Raw genomic sequence first — 11,125 nt, 5'->3', positions numbered from 1 at the left:
ATCTTACATAAATAAAATTCACATAGATGAGTCGGTGTTCTGAAAATCAACTGATTAATCAATTAATTGATAATTAAAATCAAATTTAGGTGTGCATGGTCTGGAGAAACTATTTTTTTTATAGTTTAGCGGCTTTCTCCGTTTTTAGTTTCATTGCTTGTTGTATTGTTTGGTTCAATAATATCGTCCATCCTAATAAAACTCTAGTTCAATAATATTACCCATCTTAGCGAGTTTTACGGACCCACTCGACCAGAAACTTCTCAAGCTCAAGCATTTATTTTTCTAGTTAGAGACCAACGGCTGGAGCTAACGTGGACTCTGCTTAAAGATCTACCGGTTTCGGTAAATATTTGATGCGTTTTCCCACTGGAAAAAATATTTTTGGAGGAGAAACTATACGTTTTTGGGATTTACATGCCTCTTGGTTAGAACCTTGAGAGGTCCAAATGAGTTGGACTTGACCTTCGCAAAAATAAATAATCAATTAATTGATAATCGAATGAATTCCGATCGAATTTAGAAACGGGTATTCTAAAAACGGGTATTCTAAAAATTGGCTGATTATTTAAAATATTATCGTAATAAATTATTTTAACAGAAATATTTTCTATAGACAGCTGAGCGGTGCAAAACTTAAATTATTTTCATCTGGGTAAAGCAAAACACGAAAATGCTCGCAGCAGTTCGTATTCGCCTCTCATGTCTCCACCTCCCCACACCACCGTCTCCTCCAAAGCCCTCCCTATCTTTCCCCTTCTCCACCACCCCTCAAACCCGCTTACCCCACCACATCTCCGCCACTCCAAAGCCCACTCTCCCCAAGCCCAGCCAACCCACTCTTTTCATTCCACCTGGGCTTGACCCAGATGAGGTCACTGACCAAATGATACTCCCTGGTTCTAACATTGTGGTGGGCCCCTATGCTGGTGACTCCAAGATTAAACAAGTTGAGTTTGTGGGGAGTAGTGTCAGGCCTAAGGACTGTCCCAAAGATGAGCGTCCTGAATTTGCTATGCTTGGTCGCTCTAATGTTGGCAAGTCTTCTCTCATTAATACTCTTGTAAGAAAGAAAGAAGTAGCTCTCACTTCTAAGAAACCAGGTTTGTGTTTTTTACTTTTTTTTGTCTTTAATATTTTGATTTTGTGATGATAAAGATTTGATCTTTAATGGGAAATTTTTGTGATTTTTCAGGGAAGACTCAGCTAATTAATCATTTCTTGGTGAATAAGAGTTGGTATCTTGTGGATTTGCCTGGTTACGGGTGAGTGAGAGCTTTGTTCTATGTTATGGAATTTCGATTCTGTGATTTAACTCTTAAGGGTAATGTGCAAAGACCTTTTACTTTCTGATCACATTGTTATAATTTTCTCTAGGGAACCCTGTAATCAATAATTACCATTATATGTTTGCTTAGTATGCTACTTAAAGCTTTTACAAGTATTCATCCTGTAGCTGTGTGTACATCCAAAGTAAATGCAGGCATACATATAGGTTGACCTCCTAATTCTCGAGTTAGCATCTGTTCTACACTTTGAACACATTTTCTGACCGATGTTCAATTAGCAATAATGTGTCCATGGACTCTATTTTTTTGTGTCCGTGGCTATTTCTTAAGTTCATAGGGACTCCAGATCTACACCATTTAGGACTTTGTACCGTTTGTCCGTTTCTTTTTTATCTTGTTCCGCCTGGGTTTTCTTGTCCTTAGACCTTGTTTTCTATGAAGTCAGTCAGGAATCCTAAGTAGCAAGTAATATTTTACATAAGATTTTTATGTAGCACAACTTACAAGTAAGGTATACTGTCTGACGAGTGATGACCTTTGTGACCTTTGTTAGTGTGTCTGTGAATGCCAATAGAAGATCTTTTACAGTGAGATAGCTTTCTGTTGGGAGTTTAATGGAATCTCTTTTGATTAAAGCTATATACTACATCTACCGCAAGTCATTGTCTGTACCAGTAATCAAACTGGTAATTTGATTGATAACAGCTTTTTTCCAGGAACCTAGATGATGCAAGAAATATCAAGTTGCCACTATATTCTGCGACTACAATTTTTTTTTGGCCCGACACATGTGATGTTTTATTACTTCAATTCAAATGATATGCTTGGGTTTTCAGTATAATTTCAATTTGAATTTGGTTCAAATTCAATACTTCAATTCCGTGACATTCAAAAATAAACTCATTTTTGTGAATTTAAAATGATAACTTAATTCATGTCATTTGTAGTCCATTTAATAAATTTTCTGTTTCCAACTCAATCTTAGAACTTTCAGTGGTTATGCATCTTTGACTCTTTGAGCACTAAATTTAAAAAATTCACTATATTTGCAGTTTTGCAAATGCACCAGAGTCTGCTAGAATGGACTGGTCTTCATTCACCAAAGGTTACTTTTTGAATAGAGAAACTTTGGTTGCAGTTCTACTACTAGTAGATGCTAGTGTACCGCCACAGAAGATTGACCTTGACTGTGCTAATTGGCTTGGACGAAACAATGTATGCTACTTGCCAATTCTTTCATATAACAGCAGATGTTCATTATTAGGATTTTAAAGGCTTGGGTTCCGACTTTTCATGGTTTGTTGCATTTCTGTCCAACTTTTCAGATAGCAATGACATTGGTCTTTACGAAATGTGACAAAATGAAGGGTGGAAAAGGAAAAAGACCTGATGAGAACATCAAGAGTTTTCAGGAGCTGATCAGTCGGAATTACAAGATACATCCTCCTTGGATCATGACCAGTAGTTCCACTGGTTTGGGTAGGGATGATCTTCTTCTGCATATGTCTCAGCTCAGAAACTACTGGGATAACTAAAAACCTTACCATTGTCTCTTGCAAATTCAGGTTAGTCCATAAGCTAGAATGTCAATCTAATGTCATTTAGAGGGTTGCCAGGGGTATGTCTAAAAAGTCCCTGTAACAATTCAGCATGTCAGACATACTCAAGTTTATAAATTTGAATTCCTTAATACATTACTGCCTTTATAATAAACGTAATTTCACATTGTTTTTTGGATGAAATCCTGACGCAGATTTGACACGATGTTTCTGGGATAACAAACGAGAAAAATCTTATACTAATTTAACATTTGCATCACATTCTAAAACATTAAGAAACTTTAATTTTCCACAGGCCTCATGAAAAGGGCGTGAATGGAGCCCCATTGCATTGGCCTCCAAATTTTTAGGTCCTATTTATATTTCAAATTACAAAATAAAAATTGTTAATAAAAATTTCAATTAAAAGATAACAGAATAAAATATTATTATATTAACTTATAGAGTATAGTTTATTTCCTCGTGTCTCTATTTATAGATAGTTTTCCTGCCTCTTTAGGGGCAACTTGAAGTGCTTAGAACATGAAATTAGATTTTTTCATAAGAATTTTTTTTCATGTGACATAGATTTAATATTTTAACCGGTAAAAAATGTAGATGGATGTTAGATCTAGCTATATTATTTAAACGCTTCGAAATGCAAGTAAGAGCATGCATCTCCAATGGGATGCAACCCCTTGGCAATATCCTAGGTGGCAACAAACCCTTTCTTATGGATATTTACCTCTAGAAATATGTTAGTGAAAAAATGATAATAATTATAGCTAAACCCAACGGAGAAGAACACCTTTTTGGTTGGTGTATTTTGGCCAATAACTGTTTCATATCATTTTAGCCAATCAATATAACTAACCCTATTACTGTGTGTGTGTGTGTGTGTGTGTTTGTGTTTGTGAGACTAAAGTTCTATGCAAACCCATTTTTACCGGAGACCTCGGAGACTATGTATGTTGTGCAACAAAAGCATTGCAAAATTTATTATTTTACAAAGCATATTATATGAATAGTGCTATTTCATTGAATATCTGAAAAAAAATGTATGTTTTGCAAGCTAGACATGTTTTGCAATGTCTTGCTTGCAAAACATGTTTTATTTTTCAAGATTTTTAATTATATAATGATTTTAATAGAATATTATTTGCAAAATTATATGTTTTGCAATGCTTTAATTGCTGAACATACATGGTGTCCGAGGTCTTCGATAAAAAGTGGTAACACCTCTCTCTCTCTATATATATATATATATTTATTTATTTAACCAACCCAATTAAAGATGCTCTAAACAGTCGAGCAACAAATGAAAATCCAAACTTTTCCTGATTTTGTTGTATATAGTTTGATAAAATGACCATTAGTAATGTGCTTGTGCATCTGAAAATAAATAAGGACTAAATATTGAATATGTATGTGTTTTTAAAAACTGAAATAATTAATACGGGTCTGATATATTTCCGTGTTATCCATTCATCCTTATATTGTTATACTTTGTAATCTGTATGCTGAGTTCAGAGACAATAACGTTAACCTGGTGGCATTCATATAGCTTGTGTGAATGTTATCTCTCTGGCTTGCAATAGTTTCTTACATTACCTAGTATGAGGTCCAAATATGTGTTTCTGGTCCAGATGCCTTTTAGAATCAGAAATAAAACTCACAATTAAGAATTGCATTTACCCGTGTATTCACTTATATCTAGAAGGTTTGCCTGTCACAAATTACAAATCACAGCTTCGTTATTTTCATCATTGTAGGCTATTGGACATGCTAGTTTTTCTAAGCTGAATTCACTCCTCTGCTAGAAATGCAAGGGAGCCTCTGAATCATGGCTATGCTTTCATTTTGTCAAAACTGTCACTAACATTCATTATCAACGGCATAAATATCGATTTATTGACCGAGTATTATTATATATTTTATCAACACATTTGTCTATTTATTATATAGGTGGGGCTAGTAGAATATTAAATAAGTAGTTTAATTATAATAAGCCTTATTGTGTCACGGGTTTATTTCATTAGGTTATACGATAAGAGTTCTATTCTCATATAAGTGATGTAATTCCGCACAAATTAAGAAGACTTGATATTAAAAATATCTTTAAATATTGAATTGAGTCTCTTCTTGGGTGCAATCCATAACGGTTCTCCCTTTGTGGCTGGAAACCTTCGGTGTAGTGAAAACTTTTCAAGTTAATGCACCCAAGTTTGTCTTTTGTACCTTTTTTATCCAACGATTCATTATTTACAGTCTGTCCTGCATTATAAAGTTATAAAATGTTTTTGTATACTCCCGCTTGTCAGCTGGCTCCGGTTCATCCATGTCGGTCTTCTCATCCGTCCTCAACACACATCTACATATATCATATACATTTATGCTTATATACATTATCCTAGTCATGGCCTCCTGCTGGAACATGCTAATTAACCACTCATCTCTTTGTACATCTTCAATTATCATATTCATCCATCTTTTTGCCCAAGATGTGTTAGGTATGCGGTTTCATTTATTTTACTAGTGTTGGGATTTTTCAATCACATTAGATTTGGGATTCTATATGCTAATGGAATAATTACTATTTTATTCAAGTTGGTAATTTATTTTTTTTCCAATGGGTAAACAATGCAGATATGTTTGTATAGGTTTGTGATTTGTGCATGGAAGGTTTGTGACTAAATGAGTTTGGAACCACATGGTCTGAGGACTAACATGACTCTGGGAAGTTAACGATCTTAATATTTTTTGTTTTTCTTTCAATTGCAGTTCCTTTAAACAGTGGCTGGATGTAGACACTTTGCACCATCATATATCTTTGTGCAGCAGATCCAGGCCTCCAGCTGCTTGCTTTGCCCTGAACTTCCCCCTCAGATATAGTTACGCCCCCAAAGGCTCCAATATTAACAGTGAAAAGTGCCCGTATATATGAGAAGTAAAAGCTGGGAGTTCTTGGGCATAATATGAACTAGTCCATTTAAAGCATATATTCGTTCATATTGTTGAAATATTTTCACTGCTGTGATCAATATAAGAAGATGAAGAATGCTTATTATCATTTTGTGGAAGCTTCTTTAACTTTTTTTACAGATGAAGAAAAAATGTATATATACTATGAATATATGCTAGAAGTTCATCTAGCAGTAGTAGTTGAATTAAAATTCCCTGCAAGTATGAACCATGTTTATACCTTTTGAAGGAGTCACTAAATTGTCGAAATGGTATTTATGCTACAATTCACCGTTTTGAGACTGGGTGTCATATTTAATTGTCATGTTGGCTTCGGTGAAAAGACGTATTATTATTTAGCAAAAAAAAACAAAAGACGTATTACTGGACACTCTAGTCTGCCTAAGATTATCATGTTGGCTTTTGCTCAACGGAATGGAGCTTTTTGTAATGTTGGATACCGGGGTATCGATATTTATCAGAACCTCAATGTTTGATTTATTGTTTTTAGAAGAAAAACATCTCTGTTATTGATATCTAAAGTTGGGGAATGAGTAGATTGATGGTAAAAATAATTTACTGAAATTCAAATAACAAAAAGGTGAGACATGCAAAGGACGATTTACTCATTTATCTACTGATACAACACATAAGTAATGCAACACCCTTGTGACATTTTGATACAACCAAAGTACACAGGGCCAAAGGCCAAAGCGAGGGCTTGGACCATAAAGTTAGCCAGCTCCAAATGCTTTTGCATTTAAATTGTTCACATGCACAATGAAAAGGAACAAGCCAGAATGCCCAGTACCATTCTACATTTTGACTCGAGTTCATGGGCATTACTGTGCCGGTCTGAATGCTAATCTTTACGACTCCTTTCGTCCTCTTTTAGCTTTCAACTCTAAATAAAGTGCCCAAGACCGAAGTAAAGTGCCTTGGAAATGAGTATATGTTCTGATACTTTTCGGGGTGAGCGAGAGCGAAAGTTCCGAAACAATACATGCTAAACCCGCTATTTGATTATCCAATCACGCTCGTTCCCGACTATTTAGATGTAACAAAGTTCAATAATTCAGATAAAGCGATATGGCAAACAACCTAATTTTTCGTTCCATTTGAAGCATCCGTTCGTGCCAAAACTGTTTTATTTGCGATGAAGTGAACACAACCTGAGGGTGTTGGACAGACTTAAAAAATCTGAAGACTGCTACAGAACTTGTTAGATCCACGTCAAATTGTTATTTTACCATGTTTTCGTACAAAAAGAAAGATTATTGTTGCATAGTCACGGGTAGGGTTGAGATGTTGAGTTATGAGATGACAGTCCAATGACTGCCTCTGTTTTCCCCACTGTTGAGTAACAGCAACTTTCTTCTCTTTCATTTCACATCACCAGTGACTTGAGGGAGAGTTAACAGAGACTCCCTGTTGTTATCTCAACCTAAACAAGGACCAAATATTCGTACCCCTCGTGTATTCAGTGTCAAGGGTCGGTCTACAAAGAACAGATTGCTGTTTCTACACGTTACAGATGGTGGCTAATGGCAAATTATCTGGAGCATTCTGATAAAACAGCACTGAATTGTGCACACAAAAATAACATTCAAGATGGATAAGAAATAACATTGAAAATGAACCATTGGTTTACATGTACGAATATGGAATGCATAGACCATGTTGATGTCTGGAAACTAAACTCTGATGCACAGAACAAAACTGCCTACATGGCCACAAAGGTTGTAAAGAAATTGAAGGTCTCTGCGAGCCCATTTACCGCTTGCTTATGGTTCGATGCAGGCTTCAAATATTTATAATTGCGGTGAAATTCTGGTTGAAATATCAGCCATTCAAAGAACTGGACATGAATTGAAGCAACGTGACTTGTTTTCGGGCAGTCCTATTATCATCAAAACCTTTACGAAAGTAAATTACAACCCCACTTCATAGCTGGCAACCCCGGGGCTTATTTTTTGACTTTGGGTTACCGGCTTAAAGGGAGCTGGATTTTATCAACTAGAAGCAAATGTTTTGTGGTCTAATCAGGCAAAACTGTGAATCGAGTTGAACTAGAAGTAATCTGAATATATACACGAGAAGACCATGCTTTTACCTCGTAACATAAATCCCTTATGGTCATATCTATTGATCCAAGTTCTGAAATAGAATTTCCAATTTTGAAGATTCTGAAATTGCATCAGTGCGTTCGTTTTGCAGCATTATGTGTAGCACCGGGACAAATCATGCGTCATTGAGTTGTTCTGGTAAGCTTGCACTTGGAAATGAAGATAGTGTCTGAACAGTTTAAACTGCATAGCTTCAAGAGTTCTGCTGATTTCTGTTTCAATACAGGATTGCAGCCACTTTGAATCACAAGGAGGAGCTTTGCCGCAAGACCAGCATCCACAGCAAGTGATGAGCATTCCTCAGGGGATAGTTTGCATACAGCTGACAATATTGACAACGCGTACTGCATGGAGCTTTCAGAAACCTTCATTAGAAGTCTCACCAAATTGGGTATAGTTCTCGAACAATCTTTCAAGGCAATGCAACCTTCTGGAGAAGAGGACAGAGTGTCCAATATAATAAGCGATATTTCCAAGCAATCGGAACTTAAATTAGGCAGCATTTCTACCAATTGTGGTACAGCACCAACGGCTACAATCAGGTTCCGGACCTCTGCATGCAGGCATATCATTTTCAGCAAACTTAGGCCAGGAAAAATTCCAGTTGGGTTTTTCCTATCTCGCACCAGCCTCAGCAGAGCAACCAATAATCTGTGGCTCGAAATAACTTCTGCTTGAAAATCTTTCACATCCATTAATGTTATCAGCAATTGTGTGCAATTGATTTTGGTGCCTATTGATCCTTCATTCAACATATCCACCATTAACGAAATCTTTGCAGGCTCTATCAACTTTACTTTTGATTCCGAGTCAAGATGCAAATTCACAAGAATCGCAACAACTTCAGAACCAACAGCATGTGATGTGAAAGGACCAAGCAATGATGATATAAGAGCCACCCCGCCTTCATCAACCACCCTGTTTCCAGCATTTGCATGTGCTGCTACAACTTGTTTTAGCTCCTTGAGAACTTGAACCCTAGCCTGACCCTTCACCTTCTTCAAGGTTGTCAAATACTCCGATGCCCTTTCTTGAACATCTTCCGATTTTTTCTTCATTTGCAAATACCTCTGCGAAAACCAGGTATAAATCAACTGGTAAAGAGTTGTATTAGAGGTAATAGTATCATCCCAAAGCTCTTGCATTGTAGTAGGGCAAGTGTAGTGCCCTAAATTAAACCATTTCATTATGTTGGCCCTCTCATATGTCTGTCCAGTACAAAGAGTTACCGGGTCTTGCATTGGTTCAAGAGAAATGGGGCAAATAAAAACATCCGGAACGTCAGCCAAATTAAGCTCTTCAACCATCTTAAACAGATCCAATTTCTTCCCAACCACACCGCAGAAACCCGCATTAGCAACACCGCCGAGAACACCATCTTTGACAGCAGTGTCCAGATCCAGTACCAGACTATCAGCACCCCCATCACACCCAAGAATCCCATCCCTCTTCATTTGTTTATACATAGGCATTTTGGAAATCTCAAAAGCAAATTATCCCAAACTAAACCAACCAACCAAACCCTCTAATTGTCCCCAAATGCACAAACTTTCTTCCAACTATAAATCAATAATTGGAGTAATGAGAGAGAGAAAAAGACTTGAAAACTACACAAAGCATCTATCTTTCAATAGCAATCACAAGCAACAAGACCCTCTTTCTCTTACAACACCTTTTTCACTTTATATTGTTCACTAGCACTACTTTTTCCCCTGGTCAAAACACTCATTACTAACAAAAACAAGCATGTAATCAACTACACTTCCCTGAAAACAAAGTTCACTTCCTCCTAAAGCTTAAAAAGGCTTGAATCATTAGTCCAATGAGCAATAATCCCACCCAAAAAAAACCCAATAACAATTATACCCAAATAAACAAAAAACAATCAAAACAACAATGACCCAGATGGCAAAAACACACAAAAAAAATAAATCAAAAGAGAGATATCAATTCATACCAGAGGGAAAAAAGCTAGAGAGAGAGTGAGAGAGGAGAGAGAGAAAGGGCCATCTCCTGCAAAGGCTCCCTCTTCTGATCCAAGCACCTTTTATTTTCTTTTTTATTTTAGAGGTGTGGGGAGAGGGGTATCTCCTTCACAGTCTTTGTTCAACAAGATTTGCCAAGACTCATTTTTTATTTTCTTGAAAAGCAAAAGAATACTACAGTACTCTACTGTAATGGATTTTATTACAGTAAAGTGGTGTTTATGTTAGTGTTATTATAGTACTAAGATGGAGATAGAATTTAACATTTGACCACAGGTTTGGGTTACCGGAAACAAAGGAGTTGTAGCCAGTTTTGAACACCCTCGACCAGCTAACCACACGTGCACTTATATTTCCTGTCCCCCCTCGCTTCTTTTTTTTATCTTCTTTTACCTTTATATTTACCCTGCTAAATTGCTAATCCGTCTAATTCTAGATTTGTTCACTAATTGACATTTTTATTGTAGTTCATGTGATGTGAGTGATCATGGCGTTGCAGGTGCTTGTGATCTGCATGTCTTGGTAATAAGTTTTCGTAGTATGTTAAAAAGAAGCTGAGAAGCTTTTTATTTCATATTTTTTAAATTTTAACGTGATTTGTATTACGAGCAATATGAAAATGACAAAAAAAAAGAAAAAATAAGATACCAAATTTTAAGTTAGATTACTTCATATATAATAATTGCTGACGGAAATACGACGTATCACAAACGTTTCATTCTATAAACCAATCAAAACGTAGTCGATGATTTTGATGAAACGTATCCATCAGAATAAGAACAAGAGAAAAACTCAAAACCTAATACAAGATAAAAACAACAAAATATAAGATATCAAAGAATTTTCACGTATTCAACAAACTAATAATTTTACATATTTGTCTGTATTTGATATTTTTTTACTAGACCAAACAACAAAATGATAAATCAAATATTAACATTTACAATAATATATTTTATGTATATACGAGCACCAAATTACCACAGTTCTAATTCTTTGTTACAATTCACTCTTATTTCTTATAAAGAGTAAATCTTTAACAAGCTTTAAGGTCATGGTGCTAGCATATTCATGAGAAGAGAAGTATGTTCAGCGCAAAAAATTTGTTAACGAAAGCTGCAAGTATTGTTAAAAATCTGAATTAGTATTATTTTGAACGTTAAAATTTACTTGATAGTAAATCTTTTTTACCAAGAGAAAATAAGAAAGAGAGTAGTAAATAATAA

General features: G+C 35.7%; 2 protein-coding genes across 2 annotated transcripts; one reads left to right on the top strand and one right to left on the bottom strand.

The window, feature by feature from the left end:
* Positions 1-620: 620 nt before the first annotated feature.
* Positions 621-6,013, top strand: LOC108196478 (GTP-binding protein At2g22870). The gene is made up of 5 exons (XM_017363776.2): positions 621-1,103; positions 1,196-1,265; positions 2,342-2,504; positions 2,615-2,854; positions 5,609-6,013. The coding sequence occupies exons 1-4, from the start codon at positions 674-676 to the stop codon at positions 2,822-2,824; spliced, it is 873 nt and encodes a 290-aa protein (XP_017219265.1). The 5' UTR covers positions 621-673; the 3' UTR covers positions 2,825-2,854; positions 5,609-6,013.
* Positions 6,014-7,388: 1,375 nt separating this feature from the next.
* On the bottom strand, positions 7,389-10,094 carry LOC108193130 (U-box domain-containing protein 30). Its single transcript, XM_017359647.2, has 2 exons — positions 9,872-10,094; positions 7,389-9,473 (listed from the first exon to the last, which is right to left on the bottom strand). The coding sequence occupies exon 2, from the start codon at positions 9,384-9,386 to the stop codon at positions 8,037-8,039; it is 1,350 nt and encodes a 449-aa protein (XP_017215136.1). The 5' UTR covers positions 9,387-9,473; positions 9,872-10,094; the 3' UTR covers positions 7,389-8,036.
* Between the last annotated feature and the right edge of the window lie 1,031 nt (positions 10,095-11,125).

Source organism: Daucus carota, chromosome 7, assembly GCF_001625215.2.
Source record: "Daucus carota subsp. sativus chromosome 7, DH1 v3.0, whole genome shotgun sequence".
Classification (NCBI taxonomy): Eukaryota; Viridiplantae; Streptophyta; class Magnoliopsida; order Apiales; family Apiaceae; genus Daucus; species Daucus carota.
Note: the sequence above shows the minus strand (reverse complement) of the source record. Positions and strands in the feature narration are given on the sequence as shown.